At 40.6% G+C, this 26,820-nt stretch overlaps 3 protein-coding genes across 6 annotated transcripts in view; 1 reads left to right on the forward strand and 2 right to left on the reverse strand.

Moving 5' to 3' along the window:
- Nucleotides 1-3,877: 3,877 nt before the first annotated feature.
- LOC128425044 (liver-expressed antimicrobial peptide 2) lies at nt 3,878-4,986 on the reverse strand. The gene is made up of 3 exons (XM_053411531.1): nt 4,871-4,986; nt 4,622-4,761; nt 3,878-4,335 (listed from the first exon to the last, which is right to left on the reverse strand). Exons 1-3 carry the CDS (start codon nt 4,934-4,936, stop codon nt 4,302-4,304), a joined length of 240 nt encoding a protein of 79 aa, XP_053267506.1. The 5' UTR covers nt 4,937-4,986; the 3' UTR covers nt 3,878-4,301.
- A 1,468-nt stretch (nt 4,987-6,454) lies between these two features.
- scarb2c (scavenger receptor class B, member 2c) lies at nt 6,455-15,034 on the reverse strand. The gene is made up of 12 exons (XM_053447747.1): nt 14,752-15,034; nt 13,327-13,484; nt 12,540-12,684; nt 12,232-12,423; nt 12,033-12,124; nt 11,141-11,260; nt 10,182-10,360; nt 9,953-10,071; nt 8,651-8,724; nt 8,178-8,229; nt 7,847-7,999; nt 6,455-7,501 (listed from the first exon to the last, which is right to left on the reverse strand). Exons 1-12 carry the CDS (start codon nt 14,872-14,874, stop codon nt 7,463-7,465), a joined length of 1,446 nt encoding a protein of 481 aa, XP_053303722.1. The 5' UTR covers nt 14,875-15,034; the 3' UTR covers nt 6,455-7,462.
- A 69-nt stretch (nt 15,035-15,103) lies between these two features.
- Nucleotides 15,104-26,820, forward strand: part of rai14 (retinoic acid induced 14) — a 36,258-nt gene continuing 24,541 nt past the window's right edge. For 2 of the 4 annotated variants that reach the window (XM_053447743.1, XM_053447746.1), the window contains exons 1-2: nt 17,319-17,658; nt 19,640-19,721. In XM_053447743.1, the coding sequence (XP_053303718.1) occupies nt 19,686-19,721 (36 nt within the window). In that variant the 5' untranslated portion in view covers nt 17,319-17,658; nt 19,640-19,685. Of the gene's footprint in view, nt 15,152-17,318; nt 17,659-17,932; nt 17,951-19,639; nt 19,722-26,820 lie in introns of those variants that run through there. The other 2 variants (XM_053447745.1, XM_053447744.1) reach the window with 2 other exon arrangements.

A 26,820-nucleotide genomic window follows, 5' to 3' on the forward strand; every position in this document is an offset into this window, starting at 1 on the left:
AATAATCCAGTGGCTTTTCCAGCTGCAGAGCTGAAACAACCTCAGCGCCTCAGGGATCCAATTATTTTATTTAAGTGGTTAGTGAAGAAAAATGTGTGTTTCATTCTGGCGTAGGAGCTGCAGACAGAGCAGAAAAAAGATAATATCTAGAGAACACCTGAAGACTCCAGCTGTCAGAGTCTTCTCCATCACTTCACTCCACTGGTCCCCCAGTTAAACTGTGTTTTCTGCATCTGGCCCTCAGCCCCCAACACAGCCAAACCTCCACGATTCAGTCAACCATTTACTAACTCCTCCTCTCGCTGCCTGAGCCAACCAGCGTCTCCCCCACTTACTCAGCTGTTCTGTAACTAGGGCAGCTGCACTGCAGAGATGCTCCTGGCTCTGCTGAGAGTAAATACTTTTCCACATGAGTTTAGTTAAAGCCAAGAGTCGTAGTCACACATTCTGCTCCTGATTGAGGACGCACCACTCTTAGTAACATCATAGTAAACGTCATCTCTTCATGAAAAGCAACACAAAAATCATTTCCAGGTAAACAGGTGATTAGGAAAACCTCAGGAAACTGGATGTGAAATATTTGATGACACTTAATCTTAGAGAAGAAGAAGACAAAGTGAATAGAGATCATTCAAGTCATTAAATATGATCATTGTTGCAAGGATACAATTATACACTCTTTTGATACCTGCCTTCAATGGTAAGACATAAGCCTGAAGCTGTGTTATGAATTTAGAGTAGATGGAAAATCATGTTGGAGATGAATTCGTTTAGATGGAATTTAACCTTCATTTGTGTCACAGGCCTCAGTGCATGGCTGTTAAACCTCTGTGCTACTGTCGGCAGCCACATGATGTGTAAACAATCTAAACATCTGGCACAGACGACCACGAGGATGTAATCCTCTTTATCGCCACGCCGCTACAATAACAACACCCTTACCATGACAACAAAGAGTCAACACGTCAATAACATGCTCACAGGCAGTAACACACATATACAGAATCCTCTCATCATGAGCACCAGCTATGATAAAGCACAGAACAGACAAATCCATTCTTGAATTTAATTTAAATTGAATTCTCTTAAGCTGAAAATCCCCCCAAAAATTCTCTAGTTTTATTTTAAATACATATAATGATATTCATGTTGCTTTGAGGTGCAGGGCAGATTATCAGTGCATCCCTCCATCACCAGAGGGGTTTTAATCTGCATTGTAAAGCATGAAGATCAATACTTTGATCCAATTCTGTTTGCTGTGTAAAATGGTTTTGCTCAGACCACCCAGTTCATGAAGGGATATATCAAAATAATGTTAAGAAAACCACGGTCGTGTTGTCATCTGAGGCACCTTTGAGGATTTGTGTGTCTCTCTGTGTGTGTGTGTGTGTGTGTGTGTGTGTGTGTGTGTGTGTGTGTGTGTGTGTGTGTGTGTGTGTGTGTGTGTGTGTGTGTGTGTGTGTGTTGGTCCATTCTTCCCTGTGCACTGGTCCCTAATCACCAAGTTGGTGTTTTGTCATCACTCTGAATCCAACACAGCTCCTGACGCGTACGTGGAACAAATTTAAGAAACGTGTTTTTCTGAATAAATCATAATAAAATCAATATGTTAACGTGTAATTAATGCCTCCTGTAATGTGTTATGATGATATGATTGAATTCATCCATTTTGTTGCGTATTGTCACAGTTCAACAGTTCAGCTGCACAGGAAACTAGGACACTGTGACTAACAATTTCACTGCAAAGCGGAGACGACTCCTTTGAGTCATCGCTGCTGGAAGTCCCCTGAACTCGCAGCATTAGAATCCACGGCCCAGAACTCTGTCGTCTGGATACTGGAGCGCCCTGAGATGGTTGTGATGAAGGGAACTACTTCAGTGGAAAAGTCTGTCAGGTCGACTCAGTCGTCTTGGAGGAGGAGACTGTGTGTCTGTGAAGAGGCGTCTGACTTTCTGAGTGTCTGAGTGTCTGTTCTTGTCGTCGTGACAGACTCCGACCGTGATGCTGCTGATACGTCGCTACAGCTCAACTCTCACTCACAACTAAGTGACATTGTGTGTGTGTGTGTGTGTGTGTTTCATTTTCAAAATTTGTATTTCCTCGTTGGGACCTTTTTGAGCTTGTCAGGGTGGAGACCTGATGGGGACCAAGGCCCAGTGCTAATCAAGCCATTTCTGAGGTCCGGGTTAAGGTGGTAAGATGTGAATTGTGGTTAGGTCAGGGCTAGGCATGAATTGATCCTGGTCATGGATAACGTTAGGCATGAATTGGTCATAGTTATGGTTAAGGTTAGGCATGAATTGGTCATATTTATGGTTAAGGTTAAGGTTAGGCAGGTATAGGGCCTGATCAGGCATGAATTGGTCCTGGTTCAAGTTTAGCATGACTGGATCCTGGTCCTAGTTGAGGTTAGGCCTGTATTGGTCCTAGTAAGGCCTAACCCTAACCCTAACCCACAATGAACAGAAGTAATAGCTAATAAGGATAGCTGGGCAAACTGTGTGTGTGTGTGTGTGTGTGTGTGTGTGTGTGTGTGTGTGTGTGTGTGTGTGTGTTTTGGATATCATAAAGAGAATAATTTTCAAATAAAATATTTAAAGTGGCTTAAGAAGGACAAGTTTGCCCATAATACTAGCATCAACATCTTCATCATCTTCATCATCATCTTCATCATCCTCATCATCATCATCACACACACACCCACCCTCCTCATCCTCCCCTTTCATATAAACCAACACGTACCTGGGAGGAGTGCTCAGTCTGAGGTGATATCCCTCCGCTCCACTCTGCTGACTCTGACCTGCAGGTGCGGTTCGGTCCAAAATTACGCAACCAAACGTTTAAAAAAAAAAAAACATTCGCGACCTCGACGAACCTTTGACGTCACAGTGAACCAATGCTTCCAGCTGTAGAACCAGATGTGCTGACCCGGTACTTCATGAGTGTGACACCGCGGAGCTGCACCGTGGAGCCGGTTCGGACTCTGAGGTCCGGGGAGAAGCTGCGGTCCCGATACCCACGCCGGCTGATGGAGGTAACGCGTCATCGCCGCTTTAGCCAATGAGAAGAGAGCGAGAGAGACGTCTCTGCCAATTGGAGCATCCAAAACACCAAGCAGGAGAATAAAGGCTGTAAACACCATATATTCATGTTTTGTATAAAATAGATAAATATATATAGTAAAATATAACCAACAGCCTAAGAATATCAAATACATAACAAATGTGACATTTAAAAAAATCATGTTACTCTTCCTGTTCCTCACGTTTTTAATATTTAAAATAAGACTTGTTTAATATTCGCAGTTTAAAAGGAATAAGTCAATGAACTGTATTTATTAATCTGTTGTTGTTTGTCTTTTGGAGGCAATTAAATATTTCAGAAATGGGATAAAAAGCCACAATAGTGTGATTAAAGAAACATAACTTGAAAACAAAAACAACATAAAGATTCTTTCTACCACGATAACACTTTTTACTCTTCATATTTTCTCCTATATAACTGATGAAAATTTTGTAATTTCACATTTTTTATTTGTTGATTCAATATCATTTTTATAAGTGAACACAGTGTAAAGTGCAATAACAACACATGGGGCTGATGCATTATTCAGCTCAGTGAACATGGCTCAGTGCGCCCTCCAGTGGTAAAAATGAGCAGTCATCTATTCCTTTCAGCGTCTCAAAAATGCAATATTAAATATGTTGATTTCATTTCATTATTCTTGGTGTTTTATTATTAACCAATACTTTATACCCAAGTTATTTCATCTAACTGAAAGGATAAAAATAATTATTAATAATTATTTTATTAGATTTTTTTTATAGTTAAAGACAAACAAAGCTTGGGGCAAAGAAAACTCTTTAGATGCATATATATGTATTTGTAAAGTATATTTGCATATTTATATTTCTTACAATATGTACAAATAAATATATAATAACAACACAAAACAATAAACTCACAAACATTGTATGAATATGTATATTTTGTATTAAAATCATGTTGCAGATGTGAACAACCTGTCTATGGACTTCAGAGAAACACTAAAGATCAATATCAATGGAGATGGAGCCATTTTACTGTTCATGTGGATCCAACTTTTACAGCTTGTTTTTGCTGCGGCTCCACATCAAAGGACTCTGACTGATAAACAGGATCCAACACTTCATCAGTTCAGGCCAGAATATCACAGCAAACATTTCAGGTTTCATTTTGACGAAGGTCCCTTCAGTCCATGAGACGGAGGTTGTTTTGCAGACAGTTTCCCTGATGGAGTTGTGTTGGTGTATCTCCGTCTTCAGGTGGACATCCAGAAGGAACAGATATTGTTCCTGTGGAGATAAGGATCAGCTTTATGGCAGTGACTTTATGACACCATGTGGAATGCACGTGGACACAACTACACACGCTGCACAAATATAGTAAAGAAATGGATGCACGAAAGTCAAGGAAAGGAATATTATGTCTGTTTGATATTGTATAGTGTCATTTGATTGCAAAACATTTAAGATACAGATTTACTGATGTTAGAAGCCTTTAAAATTATAAATAAAAATCTTGTGAGAGTTATCTGTGAGTGCAAAAGTCTGAAAGCGTCACACGTGTGCCCGGCTCTACCTGCAGTATTGTGTGACACACTCGTGCTGATCTCTGCAGCTTTCACCGACGGCCTTCATGCTGTTCCAACGCCACAACAGAGATCGCTTTGTCCGCACGATCAAACCATTCCAGTCTTCAGGCAGAGGCAGGGAAGTGACCTTCGAGATCAAACATAAGACCCTTTAGGAGCTAATGATGACCCTCATGATACAGTGTGATATTAAAATCACAAACCGCAGACATACAGAAAAGAATCTGTGAACTTACCTGGACGGCACAGATCAACGACAGGAGAGCAGTAAGAACAAGGATTTTCTCGTGGAGAGTCCTCATGCTGGGGGCAGGTCAAACCTTGGAGAGATGCGGGCCTGGTGCTCTGCCCCATGCCACTTGTATTTAAGTCTTTAATCGGATCGGGGAGGAGTTAACCTCTGACAGAATTTATAGATTCGTTCTGAGGGCTGAAGTTTGGCAGAAGAAGTGGCCCCAAATCAAAGCCAACTCTGGAAACGTCTCTGCCTGGTGGTGGTTATCAGTTTTATAAAGTCAACAGAAGTTTATCTTCAGGGAGCCAAAGTACACCTCACCCTGGTAATTGAGGGCAATTCCACGTTGGAGGTGTCGAACCTGAAACCTTAACATATGTCCTGAGCTGTAAACATTCACGCTTTGTCCTCGTGCCTGTCGCCTTCTTCCTAATTCATGTGAGTTACATCTGGACTAGGGGAGAAGTAACATAAAAACTCTAACAAAATTAAAGGTAAGTAGATGTGCAGAGAGTGAATCCCTCCACCAAGGCCCCACAAACACCTCAAAAAACCACAATTAAATTTATCCAAATAAATTAAAGATTATTGTTAGGATCTGCACCCAATTGCAAACACTTTTTTTTAAACAAATTTAACTGATTTTTTTTAATCTAAATCCATGAAATAACTCTATCTCACAATGGTAAAGTAAGTGTTAAAGAAATCTTGGATCGACCTTCTGTTCCAGATCCACACCAAGAGTTCATCCTCGGTTCATGGCCCCGACCTTCCACATGGAAAGTAGTTTTTGTGTAATCCTGCTGAGAAAACACCAAACATTCAGTAGAGTGAATTCCTCCAACATTCCCCTTAAATCCAATCAAGCTGCACCAGCTTACACACACATAGATATCGACTCCCTTACTATGTCTGCTTTTGTTGATCAAGATCCATGAATAACTCCCAGAGAAATTGGGGATATTTTCAAAAAAATAAAGAAAGAAAAAGGACTGGATTGATCCCAAAATGTGATGGGTTCTTCCCTGACCATTATCGCATATTTCCACCAGGTTTTGTGGTAATTTGTGCGATCGTTTTTGTGTGATTGAGCTAAAAATACAAACAAAAGTAGATGAAAACATAACCTGCCTGTTGGAGGGAAACCAGACAAGCAATCATGACCCTGGTTTATCCAGAGATGAACTCGATGAAGTCCTTTTTTTCAAGTTAAGTTTCTGTCTGGCTCGGTCTATTTTTTATTTATAATTAAAATAGGTTGAAGCGTTTGGAAACATGATTTTTTACTTTATTGCCAAGAGTTAGACGAGAGGATGGATACGGCCTACAGCCACGAGGCAATTAGCTCAGCCTGACATGCAGTGGAAACAAGTCTTTCCTTTATTAGAGGATACATCTGTTGAAGTAAATAGGTGTGTGTATGTTATAATTGCAGGTATAATTGTTTCAACACAAATTTCCAATATCTGCAGACTCGTCATAAAGCTGCAGACCAAGAGTAAAGGGCTGACGATATGACACCTTATCAAGTTGGTCACTTTTGAATCAACCCCCGTCTGGGAAATAGGAAACACACCCGTGCAGGTTCAATGAATCACACACAGTTTATTGAAGTAGTGACGAGACACTGTGACAAGTGATAGATATGTGACCTGTTAGGAGTAACCTGTTATTACATACCGAGTTAAATATGTAGAAGCAGAAGTGTAAACATGATCTTTAACGTACAAGACAAACGTCACAACATGAGACAAGCTTGACAGAGGTGCGTGTTGAACAATGGTTAAAAACAGTACCTTATAGGGACATCCTGTATAGTGCTGGATAGAAAATCCATTAGCTAGAAAGTGCAGTAATTAACCACACAAACCATAGACCATGCCTAGTGGTTTTGAAAAAACATTATAAAATGTTATTTGGCAAACGTTTATCAGCAGGAAGCGGTTTATACACTGACTTTAACATAATATCAGTAGAATGAAAAATCACACTTTCATGCCAACATGTTGGAAGTAGTGGTGAGTATATTCCTTTATGAGAAGACAGAAACTGAGCCTTTATTTACCACTAATGTTGAAGTAATACTATTTGGCTGTCGGAGTATTTACATGTTGATTAATGTGTTTTCACTGAAAGCTACGATCCACAACTTGGTTTTAAAATGAAATTCATCTGGTTCACGGTAGAGCTGCAGACACGACTCAACAAAAACATCCAACTAAACTTTCTCCGGACACCAAACTCCTTCGATATCAACATGACACTGGATCTAATTTAGAATTTGTCAGAGGGTTTAATCTGTTCAGGTTTAAAAATCCCCTACTTATAAATAAAAACAAAAACACTCAATTAAAGAACCTAATATATAAAAAAGGGATTTAAACATCATCACTAATTAAAACATTAGTTCCAACTGAGCAACAGACAACACAAAAGACAGATTAGAATAATACAGGAATCCTAGTTTACAACGGAAACTGTGAAACTGTTACTTGGGGTTTAATGGTTAAAGCCCTTGGAGCCGCTGAAATGTTGAAATGTTGAATTCTACTGAGAACATGGCAGCCGTCGTCTTTTCACTTGCAGTTTGGTGCTATGATGAGAGCAGTGGCTGTCGCTCAGCAGGAGTGCTCTGGAAAAAACAGAACAAACAAAAGACGGTTAACGCCGATAGAACCAGATTCTTTCATTACTGTTCTCTGCTGAGTTTTGTCCACATCCACCCGATAGTGTTGCAGCACTAAAGGTTATCCCCTCTGGAGGTATTTATATCTGACCGGGATTAAATTTTCATTTTCTCTCTCCAAAAGGTTTGAGCTTTTCCCTCTGTAATCATCCTGCAGGTATCTCTGACTCCAAAACTGGAGGATCCAGATCTGCCACTACTGCTCAAATATTGCTCTGTTTTATATCAATTTAAATGGAATATTCTAGGGAAGTTTTCACTTCTTTCAAGTTGCTCATGTCAAACACTCACGTCAGGTTCCTTGAGTCGACACATCAAGAACATGAAGATTCCACCCAGAATGATGCCAACACCAATCAGCATGAATGGAATGTTCACCACCACATTCTGCTCCAAGGCGATCGCCCGCAACTTCAACACTGATGTGTCATCAAGGACGACGCTCTGAGAGGAGAACAGACCACATCAAAAAGAGCTCATCAGTCTCATCCGCCATTAGATCCAGAGTGGATGAAGCAGACATTTACTTTTGAAAAGACAAAATCATGTATTGAAAAACAAGAGTAATTAAACTCTAATAAGGAATCAATGTGTGTGTGTGTCTGTTTGTTTGTGCACCTACCTCATTTAGGTAAACCACAGGAAAGACCACTGTCCTCACGTTTCCGGTTTGACTGAAAAAATAAAAGAATTCCCAATGTTACCTATAATATTCATTGACGATAATCCTGTGAGTAATTTTAAGTAAAAAATAAAAAATGGCAATAAAGTGATATTCAGAAACCAAATGGTGGCTCTATCCATTACACCATAGTGAACATTATAATTTTTCTACATGATATTAGACATCTGCTGTTTGATCCTTCAGATTCCGGGCAGATGCATAACAAGTCTCCACTGTCCAAAAGTCCATTCACACTGATGATGGTGGCATAATTCCTTTACACTTATCTTACTGGCAAACCTCCCCACACGTAGGTCGTCATCGAGCCACTACAGCTTCATTCTGAGTTAAAGTGTTGATGGTTTCTATTCAAAAAAGAAGCTGCATTTAAATAGCTAAGAGGATGGTGATGAAACCCATGAGGGGATTACCTGAAGGCGGGAAGCTGCTCGACGTACACGTTGATCTGGAGCCGCTTCGCCGCCTGCAGAATGATTCCTGTCAGCTGGAAAACAGAATGAGACCAAATGAGAATGAGAACAAAAAGGTTTAATGGGAACTCAACAGTGGTGATAAGTGTGCAGAACTAATCTCAGACTGGTCATTCCTCATCATAGTGTATTTAGTACTTCCATTACAATATATACAGAGACAATCAGTATTGTGTACAAGGTTATTAAGGTGCAAATATTTATCAGTAAATGAGTTTTCAAACATATATTCAATGTGACTGTTGTAACAGGAATGTGCATCGTTACATCTTTATTGTAGCTGGTGTGAAGATCACAGCCCTGGTGTTGGTGGTTTATGTAGTTTGCAAATACACATGAATATGATCAACCCTGGATTTATGATATGCTTGAGAGAACTTTGATCGGTCGCTGTGATCTCATTTAGTATCATTAAAATATTGGAAGGAGCATAAACAGACAAAAGAGCAGCTTGTTTACTGGGTTCAAAGACTCTTGAAATAGCTCCACGTGTTGTTAAAACAAATTAAATGAATAAACCATTCCTGAAACATTTCACCCTCTTTTATATTTCTGCAACACAATCCATTTCTCAAAATTTAGTTTGACTGATCAATGCCTGTGTCAATGCAGAAAATATTATCATAAAACCAAGCAAGCACTGACTTACTGATAAAGTCTTAGACCTCAAGTTATTTATAACTGCACAAACATTTGAGAGTTTATGGTCTGTTTCATGCCACATTCAAAGTTGTGTCATATTCAGGAGCAGACATTTTTATTGTTGAACATTTTGTCAAAATGGTCAATATCTTGATTCATGTTTGTGGATGTGGACCGGTGGTGCATGATACCACCACACACACAAAGGGAAATTATATTTTTATAAAAAATTATAAAAATCTTTTAATTCCACCACAGTGATCGGACATCTGGCTAGATGTTGTTCTCCTGTAATGTTAATGTAACCCAATGTTAATGTAATGTTTATGATTTTCTGTATCTTAGATTTACCACAGGCTAAACTAAGTGATTATTACAGAGCTGTTGAAGCTTATCTCTGATGGCAGCCGATATCATTTTGAACCTCTTTTTACAGACGCATTCACCATCTACTGGTAGATGAATGTAACTGTCACAAAAACAGATTTCAAACCATCTCTCTACTCCAATGCAACTCATTTTGACTGTAAACTAGTTTCTCAAAATAAAAGGCTTGGATTAGAGGTTAAACAAATGAAGTGTTTCAGTTGAGCTTCCTACCGGATCGATATCGATGAACGTCTCGTGGTACTCCTTCTTAGGCACCATGCCAAATACATCCTTTACAATTTGCTCATCTGCCTGGTAGAAGTGTGGTGAAGACATAATGATGGGAGCTCCTAAACAAAGAAAACAAATTCAGATATTCAACAGTACTGGCAAAACCCCTGGACCAAATTTGCCTTAGTGACACAATGAAACCTTGTTCTGTTTTGTATTTTTCATGTACCTTGTTTGCACACACTGACGTTCAGCAGCCCAGAGCCCAGGCACTTTCCAGCCGGGACACAGAAGCCGGCGTTTGCTGGGTTCACACTCATGTTGGCAAAAACCTCGCTGGGGGGAACGAAGCGATACCCGTTGATCCCCTTCACGGTCACATCCCCCTCATACAAGGCGTAAAGAGACCTGGGGAAAAGAGTCAGATGCTGGTTAATCTTTGCAGGCACAAATACATTCCATGAGGATGAAAGTGCAACAAAAGTGTGTGTAGATTTCTACAGATCTGCGGTGAGCTGATTTACTAAAATCCTGATTACATCCCCACTGACTCAGAAACTGTAACCCTTCCTTGACGTGCACCTGCTTCACTCAGTTCTGACGTATGACAGAGAGCTGATATTAGTTTCTTTAAGCAGCTCTAAACAGGTATCATCGTAACAGTGACCTCATTAAAGAGGCTAATTCTGACCAGCCAGGCTAAACTGGTGCCCTCAATCCAATATCCAGACCTGAATAATACAGGGGGACGGCTTAGGGAGACAGTCTTAGAATGATTGTGAGTGAAGCTGCTGTCCAACTCAAGCCAGGTAGATACGGACTGTATGTAACAATAACATCGACATCTGAACATACTCATCAGATGAATATATGTGATGATTTGGTTAGTGCTGAGTAACACTGGTGAACACACAGCACTCAGTCTCCGGGCCTCGTGGCTGTGAGGCAGTTGTGTAAAAGTGTCCATCTTCTAATGGGCCGTTTTCTGGACTAGCTTGTCCAGGAAATCGTAATGTGAGCTGCACGGAGTTCGTGTCCCACTGTCTCTGAGACGTGTGCTTCTAGCTAGTTTTTGCAGATCACAGACATGTACAGTGGAAAATAGTCATTAATGTGTGACCCAACAAGAACCCAGATATCATTTCAGAAAGGTTCAGCTGAGTCAGGAATCCACATTGCATCACCCACCTGCACAGGTCGGAGGTGAACATGTAGAGAGTCTCGTTCTTGGTGACGACTGGGTGGAAAAAAGCTCCGTTGGTTCCATTGATCATGTTGCACTCATCAGACGTCCACCAGTTCAACGAGCTGTAGACGTGCACAATAAAACTCCAATGTAAGTTCTCTTATTGCATCAGTGTGTCATTTATTTATTGTGCATTTTAAAACCTGGGTGTTGCAGGAATAACGTCGGCCCCAGCACTCCAACAGGTCATCACTTTTTGTTTTGCAGTTTGATTGAATGGCTGCTCACCAGTGTGTTGTAATAAATAGGTCTTAAAACTGTGTCAGGTTGATATTACGCGATGGGAAGCTAAGCCAAAGCTGCTGCTGCTGCTTTTGCTGAACAGTCGTCCTTTGTATACTAAAGGAATCGTCCAATATTTGGGTCTTTGTGCTGAGCTTCACTAGCCACCTGTAGGTCTGTTTTTAAATGACAGATAGAGGACGAGAGTGGCAACGATCATTAAACTTTACTGACGCAGACAACAGAAGAATCTGATACGCGTGATAGACTGAGATGAAAGAAAGATCTGCAAGGGTAGAGAAAGACGATGAACTCTGCTGTGAATTCTTTAGATTAAAAAACTGAGGAGAGACTGAGAAAGACTTGATGAACTTAAACAACCATTTTATCAACTGTGATGTATCAAAGGCATTGAAGAACTAACAGGAACCTCACCTTCTGCTTTCTTTATCTCATCAACCAGAGTGAAACAAACCTTGATCACACTCACGTTTGATACAATCAGGTGCTCATCCCACAGTTAAATTCCATGTAATCAATGAATTCTATTGTTTGTATAGAGTGGAAGTTAACTATCCTGTTCTCCTGGAGGAGAGTGGATTGAGTGATTACCTTTCCCCGTTCCACGTGTCCACTCTGGAAAAGTCCTTGTAGTTTTGCTGTCCAGTGAAGAAAACATAATCACCATCGTTGGAGGCATTGCTCTAGAAAGAAAAGAAAATGAATAAGGGCAAGAGTGAAAAGCTGTTCTCATTGTTCAAACCAATTATTATGCTTATTGTTTCTTTTGTATACAACAATATCCTGAAACCTTATAGAAGAGTCCGAAAACAACATCCAGTTCCGGTTTTATAAAGTGGAGGGCTTTGAGCAGGGGGTCCTCATATCCCCACAGCAGCTCCCCCACTGTGCGGGTGGTGAACAGTCCTTCACCGGTAGCCTTCATGTAGGAGGAGACCAGATTTGCTTCAAAAGCGGAGTCTTTGACCATCTCCATCACCGTCTACAAGGAGGGAGGAAGAAGAGGAGTATAGTTAGAAAAATATGACTTAATACAACCACATTATGCTGTGAAGTACTCACATATTATCTAGTTAAACACTGGTTCCTGCAGCTCACCATGGCAGGGATGTTGACTGTCCGGATGAGCTCTGTCTCTGGACCTCGGGACATGTATGGCTGGAATATGTAGGTTTTAGTGTTGACTGCTGCTACTTTCGTGTCGTTGTCCAGGAAGTTGACTTGCTCCATAGGTCGATACTCCCTGTGTGGGGAAACCGAACAGTCGACTGGGTGATTCTAAGTTTTACGAGTTTGCAATGACAACAAGCTCAAAGTTCAGATCCAAATAAAAATCGGGATCTAGTGAATTTAAATATGTTTTCCTGAGGGGAGAACATGTGTCTGGCATTGGGGGAGGAATGTGTTCTGCTGAGTGCCATTCTATTTTGCCCTAAATCAATCAGTCTGTGGATTTTACAAATATTGAACTAGTGAAAAATGTTAACAAGATCTAGCGGTATTCGCATATTCAGTAAAAACTGGGGTCTTTGATTTCGTGAAAAGTAAAATGTTGTGTTTGAAAATTATATCGGATATCTCGTTTAACTATAGGTGTAATGCATCTGAGCAGAGGTTTCCTTTTAGATATTTCCCTCACTGCCTAAACAATTGTTGAGCAATAGTGACGACTTACATCAACACTTTTTTCTTTTTTTTACTGATGTGACAATTTAGCTTCCTCTGCTCACTCTTGTTAGGAGGCGACATCTTGAGTGCAATCGTTTTAGTTTTCCCTCTTCAGGGGCCGAGTGTCTTTATTCCTACTGTAACATCTGCACTTCTCTTTCATTGAATAGACGAATAGAGAACAAAAACTGAAGCTTTGCTCCTCTTCCACTTTTACCTGTATGTATACGGTCCAATCTCCATCACAGCAGGTCTGTCCCCATCCAGCACCTCCAGGGGATTGGTCACATTAAAGAAGTAAAACTGCATGTAGATCGGTGCCGGTGGATTCTCCCAGGCCTCAAACGTTTCAGTGCCATTCTCCAAAACTACTTGCTATGGGGGACAAAGGTCAGTGGGTTATTTTTACTGTGAAAATTTGCAACAGAACAGACAGACTATTTTGTGCTGACTAAGGTGTCCTCACATCATATGACAGATTTGTCTTATGATGATGGGTGTCACCGCAGCTCTGTATCAGCTTTGTCCAGACTTTATCTATAGGAGAGGTGGCTCACAAAACTAAGACTAGTGAATGTCCTTGATATGTTTGACTCTATTTCCCCCTCAGTACTACCTTATCTAAGAAGTCATGTTTGGTAGAGTCAATGGTTTGGGCCTTGATATCTCGAAAAGTATTTATTTAAGTAACAATATGACACCAGGCCTTTTTTTGTCCTGATTTCATTGTGGTCATTTGTCATAGAGTCATAAAAGACGGGGGCATAAATATTGGTTTGAAAAGGCTTTTAAATGACTTTGAATTACAGAAAATATGTTTGTCTTCAATCCTATAGAGTTTGAAGAGGCTGGGAACAACAGTTATACCACAACATTAATGACTCTCATTCATTTTTTTAAGCTATGAACATGAATCATCTAGGGCAGAAAAACATGACCTCATAGGATTGGAACTGGGATGTTTTACAGGACTTGGTTTCGAAACCCATTCATGATATAAACATTATCTGGCTTAAAATAAACCAAACCAGTGTCATGTGTAATTACTCAGTCGTATGTGATTTAGTTAACATGTGTATCTATAGCTTCATATTTTATTTAGGGTATTGATGGTGGTTATAAAGCACATCAATTATCCATTTATAAATATGATAAATAATTTTATATTATTTCAGGTTAGCTCGTACAACAGGTTATAGAGACAGCAAATGAAAATCAGCTTGTACAACCAACTGGCTGATTTACAATATCGCTTCAGTTGATTAATGATAACTCTCCCTCTTCAATAAATACAGAAATGGGCCCAGGTGGATTTTGCTGTTCAAATATTAGATGTTAGAGTTTAGAAGCATAATGAATCCTCCTCCATGTTGTTTCTGACTGTACAGATACAGCTGCTCGCACATGTTTAGCTCAATGACTCTGCAATTCATTTGTATGTGAGTCAAAGGTAAAACATTCAGAAGCTGCTCGACCACATTCTTCCTAATAGTGAAACGCAGTCAGGGAAATGAAACTGAGCCAGTGTCTCTGTTGTGTAATAAAAGAGGCAACATTATCAACACAACAACACATGTTTACTGTGGAGATCCAGCGATGACGCCTGTTGTTTGAATCCGAGGCTGAAAACTGCGACACTCACCTTTTTGACCATCGACTGCACAAAAAGTGGGAACACGTTAGAAAGCACCAAAGCGATTCCAGCGATTAAAAAGAACATAGAAAAGACTCCGGTGCTGTAGATGCAACATGATTTGAGGAACATGATGAGACAGCAGGAAGATCAGTGACACACAAACACACACACAGCTTTCTGTGAGCGCTTCCTCTGTGTGTGTGTCTGTCGGAGTGTGTATGTGTGTGCGTGTGTGAGTGTGTTGTTTTTGTTGTCCTCCCAGGAACTTGCTCGACGAAGCGAAGACAGACTTCCGGGACGAAACACTCCCCCTACACCACTTCCGGTTTCCTCGACAGTCGCCTGCTCTCTGAAGCACGAAGTAAATCCCGATCACGCGTCAGACGATGTATTTTAAATACAACGTGTAAGTTATATGATATTGACATGTTACAGTGCTCTAACACACAGCTGCAGTTAGACAACATGGTCATTTTCTACATTAGCTGTTCGTTTCGGACAACATGCAGGGGGACATCTATCTTGCACATAAATAATCTTTGTTTTCGATCACATGACAGTAGCCTCAGTAATAAGACCTCAGTCGACCCCTTTCTGGATTATTTTATTTCATATAAAGGGTGAAAACCATTGATATACATATAATACAAATTATGATTACATGAGATTAACATCAGGCTTTAATTCAATAGTTAATGCAATAAATTGAACATTTGCAAATGTGACCTAAGTGTCTAGACAGGATCTACGAGAAAATATAGAACCATCACCTTTAGTAAATGTTTATATCAACACAGAAACCAAGCTAATTGAAACCAAGCTAACCCTAACCCTCTGTCACTCATGAAATGTATGTGTGCAATGTCTGCATTATATATAGGTTTCAACATAGCTGAGCGTAAATCTATAGATTAAAAATAAGTGAAATATGTTATAACATATGCAAATAGCCTATGTTTCTATTCTATTACCGTTTTAAAAGTGTGGATTTACTTTTAAAACGTTGTATTATCTATTACATACATTAATAATTCCTCAACACCATCATGTAGTAAATAGACGTTAATTTTATTTTTCAGAATTATTAAATGCATCTATTTATTCGTTTTAACTGTTTCTTCCTCTTTCATCTCCTATTTTGTATCATTTTCTATCTGCTTGACGTCATTGTTAATATGCCCACCATGATCTTAAAGTTTAATGACATATTCTCCACCAGATGTCACTGTCTCCACATTGAGGAGATAATGCCACCGCCTACGCGCTTTGCTGCTTTATAAACTGGAGTCATTGTACTTGTTGAGTCATAATTCCACATAAAAGTGGCCACTCCTCACCTCAGATGACTAACCAGTGATATTTGTGTATGTTCCACTGTCATTCCCCTTTCATCCGGCTGATTACACAGAACTCATTTGAGAGACAAAGCTAATATACTCATTAATACTAACAAATATTATGATATCTGCCATGTTACTGTTTGTAATAGACCTAAACAAGCTGTACATGAATTATATACACTAAATAGACTTAAACCTGGGCAACTTACTGTTTACTTTGAATGATTAGTTTGTGTTTTCTGACACACAAACAGGGAGGGAGCCTGGGTTGATTATCTCATCTTCCCAAATAGCATCAGTGTTACAACATCACAGCTCAGACACGTTCTTACCTGCATTAATAAGTTTCATTGCAGCACTGTTGACACATCAGCTCATAAAATACACAAGACCCGTCTGACTGGCAGAGTTTCACAACTTAACAGAAGACAAACACTGATACACACCAAGTCCAGGTATCGTGTTACCGGTGAAACAGGACAGGCTGTAGAAACTGTTAATTAATGTCTCCTGTGAATCTGGAGGAGCTCGGTCAAGTCTGAGATGCATTATGGGAAATGTAGGATGTGAAGAAATGGCTCAAAACAAACACAACCACATAGACCCCAAACAACAAAACAACGACAAAAACCCTAAACTAGAATACCTCAAAACAACTGGAAAAAAAAACTAGTGACACAAAACTATACTTGACTCGAGAAAACCAACCAGAACTGGCAAAAACTACAAATAGACTCACACAAGTCTGATCCCTTTGTCCCATCATTCGACCAATGATGTGGGAACAACTTGCTATAGGATGAAAGTTTGTTGCATAAACATTTATACGATATATTAGTTTTGGATAGAGTGGAATAGATGAGGAGTCCTGATCCAAACATGCAGATTGTGGTGAGTTAACGATAACACCTTTAAAATGTTCCTACACTTGATCCCTGTCCTGACTGCGTGGGTTTGAGGGAAATGTCCCTTTAACCAGAACATGAATGGAGGAACACTGGAGGTCACGAGAGCTCTGGGGGGAGTGACGTCACTTTCCTAAACCTGGGCAACGGCCCCTGAGAGAGAGAGAGAGAGAGAGAGAGAGAGAGAGAGAGAGAGAGAGAGAGAGAGAGCGAGAGAGAGAGAGAGGGGAAGGGAGAAAGGGAGGGAGAGAGATAGAGTTTTAGAGGAAGAGTGAGAGGAATGGAGAGAGAGGGAGTTTTAGAGGGAAAGAGAGAGAGAGAGAGAGAGAGAGAGAGAGAGAGAGTTAGAGGGAGAGAGAGAGAGGGAGAGAGTTAGAGAGTTAGAGGGAGGGAGAGAGAGAAAGATTTAGAGGGAGGGGGAGAGAGAGAGTCAGTCCACGAACAGCTCAACTTTTGAATGTGAGCGAGCCGAGCTGAGTCGAGCCGGGTCAGCGTGTAGCTCCGGACCAGGCGCCCTGTGTTTGCTCCCCGCTGTGTGCACCTCCTGCTCGGCGTAGCTCTCCCCAGCGGCTCGCTGTTTCTCCCCGGTTCGGCAGCTCATGTGTTTTCAGCTCAGAAGGCGGCGGTGAGTCCTGCGTGTGTCCCGCTGTCCCGCTGCTCTAACCCGGGTAAGATGACCGTCCTCCGGTCCCACGTCCTGCCCAGTGCATTGATTTCATGTTTTATCTTCTAGAAGCTTCACAAGCGACACATTTAACAAGTAGCTGGTGCGCGGTCCCGCGGAGCTGTTACAAAGGATTCAGTCTGATATTCAAGTGTTTTGTGTACAACGATGCAGGTCGCGCGCATTTCATAGTTACGGTGCTGGACGAGCTGCAGCCTTTCCTCTGGTTTATTCACTTTCATACTTAATGTACACGCACGACTTCCACTGTCTGAGGAGCTGATGAACACATGCAGGTAACGAGTGGCTGCTTGCTGCTGTGGAACCAGTGTTGTGGCTCCTGCCTCACTCACTTCACTAGTTTGCTTTCTTTTCGCTACATTTACATTTGTACTATTACCGTTAACTTCTGATATGTATAGAGATGTTCCACTTCTTCTTGTTTATGGTTTTAAACTTGCATGCTAAACCTCTTCACTTATGGACTGCTGCTATTTCCCGTTACATTTGAATAATGTGCTAGGACATGTAGTCATGTGCTGCCACAGGAGCCAAGAGTGTCCTTGGTTTTATTGATAATTGAAAACCGATCATAATCACTATTGCATTATTGTTTTTTATTTAAATTGTTCTAATATTTGTCTTCTAAGTGAACTTATTTATGAGCAGAGTGACAACGGCTTGATGAACAGCAAAACACAAATGGGAGGAAGATCAGTTAAGATTAAGATTAAGATGCATTTATTCGTCCCAAACACATGCACAGTCATGCAAAGGCACACTCATGCAGGTAGGGAAATTTAATCTCTGCTTTTGACCCATCTGGTGCAGTACACACAGAGCAGTGAGCAGCCGCGTACAGGCGCTCGGGGAGCAGATGTTGGGGGAGTAAGGTGCCTTGCTCAGGGGCACTAGACAGGGTAGGGAGACTCTTGGATTTTTTTTGGACAGATCAATCCAGGTTCGTCTTTTGTTGTCTCTCCGTGGAGTTGAACCAGAGACGAACCAGAGACCTTCTCTGCCCATAGTCCAAGTTTCTGCCACTAGACCACCGCCTCTCACTTTTTTTTTTTTTTTTTTTTTTTTTTTTTTTTTTTTTTAAGATTAAGATTTTTTTTTTAAGATTTAAGGTTACTCCTCCTCACTGTCTTGGCACAACTCTTAAGTATTATATCCATATTGGACTTCTGCTATTGCTATTGAAGAATATTATATTGCAGTAGTTATTGATATTGCCTTATTACCTTAAACATCTCAAACTCAATTTTCATTCTAACTTAGGGTTTGCGAACCTTTTCTGAATACAAACATTTGAAAAGTATTATCCTTAAACTACCAAATCTACCAATCCGACCAAACTACCAGCCCTCATGGTAATAAGTCTAAATGCTATACTTTTAGTTGAAATACAAGTAGACAGGTCGGACCAATAATGAAGTAAGTAGGGCAATTTTGGCTGGAACTCTTGCCTGGGACCAGGAATGATGAAACTAGAAAATTTTAAAAAGGCTCTTACAGTGTAAATATACAGTCACCAGACATCTCAAAGGGTTCGGGGGTGATTTGAAACATCCCTGTAGGAAACGATCCAAAGCTGGATACCATTTCCAGAAACAGGTTTAAATTAGAAATGCATGTGTTTTTAGTGCATTCCTAAAAAGTATCTATTATTACCGTTAACTAATTTCCCCATTATTTCTAAAGCTTGAGTTTAGAGTGTTGTGATCCAACTCATTATGAAAACACTCAAACTGTTAATGAGCAGCATATTTTCAGTTTTTATCAGAAAAACCAGACCATGGTCACTTTAACTTCCTGCTGCTGCTCTGCACATTAACTGATATCGACTGTAACTCGTGTCTAGTCCCAACACGGTGCAGAATCAGGTAGTTTGGTCTCTTCAGAAACTCTGAATCTCATGTGAACATGGAGTAAACATCGCTGGGGCCCGAGTTTAAACATCTGGATTTCTGTTTCCTTCACAGCCTTGACTGTGCGATAGAGTGAGTGACTGCATGGACCGGACTGAACATGAAGAGCCTTAAAGCCAAGTTTAGGAAAACTGATGTAAGTACTGTAACATATGTTCATGGCTGTATGCAAAGTGTGTGCACACGCGTCTCCTGTGCGTGTGCACGTCTACATTGGCTGAGTCAGTGTCTGTGCATGTATGGCATGAGCAGTGGCAGATGATTTATGATCGAGCTTCTCCACCGTGGGATCAGCAGGGCCCGGTGGCTTGTTGATGTTTTGCTGTTTGTTTAAGAAAAGAAAAACAGTTCTGGAAAGTAAAATAAATGTAGTTTGATGTTAGTGTCTAATCCATTCAGAGCTGCCATATTTTAAAATCATGCCATGCTCAATTTCACATGACAACTTGTCGGCTGTCATGAGCCGAGAAACGGGGTCGTAAGGTTGAAAAACCACGATTTGTGGTGATATCGATATGACACAGACTTTCATACAGACAGACAACACAGAAACCGCACACCTCTCATGTTGAGTCACTCTGAAAGTTTTTTTTTTTATCAATCCTACAAAGACCACAAATATACATTTGCACTCTGACTCTGCACTGTCCCGGATGAGGATCGGACCCAGTCGATTATGACTCAGTCTTTAGGGAAGGTTGGTTCAGTCAATCACTCGGTCACAGCCTAAGATACTCTGCACTCACAGGAAGTGAGGCGTCTCCGCAGCATCTGACTCATCTGCTGTCACGGTGTCCATAATGACACAGAGTTTAATGCCAGACAGGAAAAGTCTGGAGGTTTGCCGGATGAAGGGGATACGTTTCAGGGGATTGAGGGAGTGTCACAAGACTTCAGGGGGGAAATGGAGTGAAGAACCCAAAGTAAAGAAGACACTTGTTTAATGTCGACCGTTTCCACGAAATTAGGAGTGTGTGGCGGGGCAGGATGGCGAGCGCCGGTTAAATAGCATGCTGAGACTAGAGAGAGAGAGAGAGCGAGAGAGAGAGAGAGAGAGACTGTCCCACAGAGGAATAATTAAGTGGAATACATGCCTTTACTCAATTATAGCCTCAACATACTTCACTACAAGTCATAAACAGAGCATGGATTATTATAGAGAGCAAGTCTTCTGCACTCCAACTCTTTCATAACGAACAGAAAACCGAAACTGCAATTTTGCATGCGCCTATGTCCTGATATTAGTAAATGATTACAAGTTCAGTCAGCTATGTAGCATAACACAAAAGCGTCCATTGTTCTGGAAAATGTTGAGTCCAGGATTGGGCCGCAAAGGTCAAAATCATTCCTCCTCACTGAGCAAAACGGTTTGAGGGCTGTTCCACCTTTTTACTTTCAAGTCAAAAGCTGCATCGTCACGGTAAAAGAAGTTTGAGATTGATGCTCCCTGAGTGAAATGCTCGTCTGCGCTAAAGGAGCCCGGCTGCAGGCAGATCTGAGAGAAGAAAGAGAGGAGCGGTGGATGTGGATGTTGCTTAGAAACACGACTGAAGCCGTTTGCAGTCACGCATGCCTTTGAGAGTTCACACCCACATACATTGTCGCAGTTGGACGGCTTGGAATCGCTCATCATTTTTCACTTTATCTTTTAATTGTAATAAATTCCCTATACATCAAGTTCCCTGCGAAAAGTCCATCTTCCAAATCGATACTAGAGCCTGTCTGTATGTATGTCATGCTGCGTTTGCATTGATTGTGTCCTATAATTAACAGTGTGTTCCTCTCCTGCTGCATGTGTCTAAAGAACTACGTTACAGATAAAGTAGTCGCACAACTATGTTTGCAGAGGAAGCCTGGCTAAAACCATGCCACTATTATTCTGCATACCTAATGATTTAAATAATGTTCAGGATCAAGCATGGCAAACAAAAAGCCAGAATGTTTATCTGTTGAGCCAAGAGTCATTCCATTGCTTTTTATAGAAACCCTGAACAACCGTAATAGAAAGAAAATATCTCTTAGGTTCTATTTTAGGCCGAGTGTGTCAGTGACAGATTACCAAGGAATGTTTCCCCCCTAAAAACAGCCCTTCAGTCTTTCCTTTTACAAAATAACAGAAACTTAATACCCTTGTAAATAGTTTTAATGAAGTCATGACATTGTCAGATAATGTGTAATGGACTAGATGTTTTAGTGTCGAATATTTGCCAAGTGCTTCAAATGCTGAAAGCATAAGGGAGCGGAGGTCTTAAGTCAAACACCTCTGCAGCAAGAGGCCTAAATAAAATAGAAGAGTGAAAAATGAGACTGAGAACCGAATAGGATGTGTTTTTACTGTAATATGAAGCTAAATGTAGAGCTGACTGATAAGGCACAATAATAAAACCCTCACTGTACATTTTTCAAATTTAAGCTAGAGACCACAACATAGTTTAATAATAAAAAAAAAACACGCACTCTTTTATTTAAAGGTTCCAGTAAATCCATCCCAGTGAACCACCAATACCAAAGCCCTGGAACCAACTATGTAGAATGCAGCCAATAATGACTATATGTACATGGACCAATAGTCTGACTATTGACCTTACTCGGAATAAGAATCTGATTATGTGTGTCAACATTACGTCCTACTACCTATTTACCAGGGCATGCATCATCAAGCAGTTGGTTATTGTCTCATCCAATAGGATGTTAAGATGCAATTAAGAAGTAGACATGTTATTGTTGCTCATTCCATGTACGACCTTATTTGTGTAAAGGAAATGTACTGTTTATGTGGCAGTCTTATTCAGACTATTGTCTTTAACACTGGAGTATTGGCGACCATGTAAATGTGTCTAATGCTTTAACTGCTCTGACATGTCTTAATGTTTGTAAAACCTTAAATCCCAGTTACATGGTTCACACCACGCAAACAATTCACCTGTTCAACTTCACCTGGCACACACAGGCTTCATTAATTTTACACTGTATTTCGGACTTCATGAATTTTTCAAACCTGAGAAATAATTCATGATGAACAGCAGACATGGTGTAACAGTTTCTGCACAAGACGTCTTCAATTTAATGCAGTTGTACAATGCCATTTGGGTTTAATCAATAAACTCAGGTAGGATAAGAGTAACAAATAGATACTGAATATAAATACACAACACCTGATCGGCCTTTATACCATTAGCTATGAAACTACTGCTGATATTCACATGAGCAACTGTATGTACTGATTAATAAAAGGAAACTGTCAATGTACTTAAGGCACTAACACGACCTACCCTTAACTAAGTCAATATATGCTATCATGGATTTAATAACCTGACGTTGTCCACTACATTCAGGTTTGATAAAAACAGACCTTATTTCCAATAAAAAAAATTACCTTACCAGTGTGTTTAATTGTCTGAAATATGTCTGACCATGCAAAACTGTACAGGCATTCAGACTCAGCGGAGAGTGTCGACAGGTTAAGTAGATCGGCTTTAATCAAACGCTGCACTGTGAATTCACTGTTAGGCTAAGTAGTGTGAAAAGGCCGCCTACAGTAAAGGTGCTTTTCAATCTCAATATTAAAGAAAAATTATTGCCGCACAAAGGATTAACACAGAGCAGCTGAATTGTGTGATTTTTCTCTCAGATTACACAGCAGTGGGGATAGAGTAATAAAAGAGATCCTTGCACTGCAGAAGAAACACACGTGCTGCTTTATCAGAATCTGTGAGCAGGTGTGTAGGTAGTTATGCAAGGTCAAAGTGAATCAGCGGAATTCTTTCAAGGGTGTGTGTGTGTGTGTGTGTGTCCAAGCATGTGTGTGTGTTCTGTTATACTTGCAGGTCTGTCTGCTCGACTCTGTGCCATTTTTTCTGTCTTTTTCTGCTGGATTAATTCTCTGGAATAGATTATTGACATTTTCGTTTTGCGGATCAATTCAGATAATCCTATTCGGCCAAACAGCAATTATAACAGTGAGTGTAATGGAGGAGGTCCAGTGTGTGGGTGCGTGCGTGTGAGCAGTGTTAAAGACGAGCAGACGGTGTAATCTGGTTTCTGGGAACGGGTTTGGCAAACAGACACAGACAGATTTACAGGCTTCAGATGTGTCTGAACAGTCAACTGTCATAAATGCTTCTGCTGTCATCTGCACAGATGATGTTAATAAGAATGGCTCTTTTTTTTTATCATGCTCAAATTACACCTCATTGATGCAATTTCTATTCAGCTCCATCACTTTCACTTATTTATTTATTTTGACAGAGATTTTTCTACAAACCCTGTTTTCCATAGATGCTAAAGATCCCAAATGTGAAATGTTGTTAAACCCACAGCATTTGTACAACAGCTCTGCCTTGAAATACAATAAGACTTTGTGTTTTTGTTAGATTTAGTTGCAATGACACTATATTCAGTTCCATCTTTCAGGAATTTTCTATATGTAATGCTAGAAATATTGTTTAACAAAAGAATAATTGAATTTCACTAAGCAGCTCTAAAGACTTTACTATAATACATTACATACAGTGAAGCAATGGAAACACCATTCTGTCATATAGAAACAATTTGAGTGTTTTTGTTGAGGGTGTCTTGAAACAAACTTAATCTCAGAACAGTCGTGTGTAATTAGAGGAATCTTAATTAAATCTCGCCGTGCGTGTCGACCCTTTGAGACCACGTTCACAGCTCGGTCCCTGCTGTTTGAGCGGAGCTGCTCTAAATGACTTAATTTACTTACACTATTATCTTCCTCTCAGCCCTTCACCACCATCCCCCAGGCACATTAGTGGCCGCGCTACGTGCACACACACAGTTACACGTTCCCAGTCTTTGTTTGTTATCATCTCTGTTTTCTATTGTTGACAGAGGTTCTGGTACTAAACCCTCACCCAGCCCTTCATACTGTCGCTGTATTAAACCTCCTCCTGCAGCTGCTAGACTAAGCAGGATTACTGAAGGCGTACACACACACACACACACACACACACAGACACACACAAGCTCCTCCCCTTATCATCCACTCTGTGTCTAATTGATGTGTGGATTACGCTGTCTCCTCTCACTCCAGACAGCTGTTTCGTGGCTCCAGTTCATCCCGACTATGTGACACTGGAGACTAAACTGCGGGTTTACTGTTTACAGCATCTTTGGCACCTATAGGATCTGAATGGAGCTGTGTAAATATTGGAGGAACAGAGTCCTGCTTATCAAACGTTGTAAAATGTGTGTGCTGGAGCAGCTCCTCAGAGGGAATCACATGCTGATCATCTGAGCGCATTTCTGAAAAATGCCCTGAGCACTGTTCGGTTGACATTAAGCTACAATACTCCCTTGGCTTCGGAGTACGTCAGGGAATATTTAGCCATTAGAGAAAAATGTTACACCCTACTTTTTCCATAACAGTTGAAACATAGCTCAGCCACAATATAAAAATCATTATATAGTAACCTAATAATGTAGCAGTCCATCAATTATAGGTTTCCTTTAAACTGAGGCGCAGCCTGAAGTATCTCCACTTGGCTCTGTTTTATTTGGCCCCAGACTGACGTGGTTTGGCATGGAATGGTTTCTTCTGGCTGGGTGTAGCAAAAGGATATTAGTACTGAGAGGGACAGTAAAACCTCAGGGGCAGCCCGTAGCATTAATCTGGTAGAGAGAGGAGGTGGAGGAAGGGTGTGTGTCAGTCTGTGTTGGCCCTGGTCAGCAGGAGATAGTTTGAGGGATTACTACGACTCTGTTCACACTCACTACAGACACTAAATTCAGATTGTGTCCAGAACCAGGGTGAAAACATGTAATTCAGTGTCAACACATGTAAAGTGTAAAGGCCAGGCTAGAACAGAGAAGGGAAATCTGTCAAAGAGAGTCAAGCTGTTGCCTTCCCATAATCCAATGACACGAATGGAAACGGAGCGTTGATTAATTGATTAGCTGATTGACAGAAAATCAATGTGCACTTATTTAGCCCATTGATATCTCACTTTTAAACATAGTCTGGTTTTAGCTTCGCAAATGTGGAGATTTTAAACTGATTATATTTGGGTTTTGTTAGTCAGACTAAACAAGTTTGATCAGATTTAAGAAATTAAAAAGCATTTTACCCCATTATTTGAATCTTTAAACAGTTCTCCACTTTTCAAAAACATAACAAGCTACATACCACAATAACAATACCAGTACTGATTTAATACAAATTGATTATCACATTTGCAAACCTGCCTCAGGTCTTCTTTTTAGAAAGAGGTCCTGTGGTGTTTGTGGGTTTGCGCCTCGCTGTCTGGTATGTAAACGTAATGATTCCATATTCCATATTTCAGTTGGCAAGAGCATTTGGGTTTGCAATCATAGACTTGGTGGAATTTGAACGTTGCGCACACGCACACACACACACACACACACAGTGGGTTGTTGCTGCTCATTGACATAACTCAGGAAATACAGCACTCATTAAAACACTGGTGATATTCAAGTACAGCTTCTAGTAAAATGTGCTATTTTACAATTTCGTTACAGCAGAGTATTGTGACATCTTTCTAGTTTCTTTCTAGTTTCAAGTTACTGAAGTCTCTTGTCTGTGTTTGTACTAGTCTACATGCTAACAGTAGCATGGTGTGTGTGTGTTTGTGAATAAGTTAAATTAAATCCACGTCTGGGCAAAAGGAAAATGGTTTAGAGTCTGTGTAACCATGGGTCCAATTAGAGCAGGACCTGCTGGCGGTATCTCTCTATTCCTTATCGCCTGTGTAATGAACTGCACACATACAGCCGTGGAACCTGCTCACACACTAAGCAGTGAGCATGCTGAAGTGTAATCCTTGTGTCTGTGCATGTGTTTGCATGCTCATTTTTGTGTGGGTGTGTGTTTGTGCATGGACTTGTTTGTTTGCTTCGTGTGTCAGGACACTGGTGATGATGTCTGCTGATTTGTGTTTATGAAAATGTATTTGTGCAGAGATACTTATCAAGTTGCAGTGTGGGAAAACTCACTGCACTGACATGTCCGTTGACGTGGTTCAAACCATTGACTAAAAAGATGGATGACGTGATAGTTCTCCATCGCCCCCTGGTGGCTGCCTTCAGAATAGGTCATAAACACCCACAACCCCCCCACCCACACATTACTCAAACATTTTCTCCAAGTAGTTCTGTCATTTTATGGCGCTATTTGTTTCCGCAATATTTTAGCTTTTTTTTAATGCAAAGGGTGGAAGTGGAGATGCGTCGTCCATCTTTATATTCAGTCCATCGCT

This window comes from Pleuronectes platessa, chromosome 19 (assembly GCF_947347685.1).
Source record: "Pleuronectes platessa chromosome 19, fPlePla1.1, whole genome shotgun sequence".
In the NCBI taxonomy this organism is placed as follows: Eukaryota; Metazoa; Chordata; class Actinopteri; order Pleuronectiformes; family Pleuronectidae; genus Pleuronectes; species Pleuronectes platessa.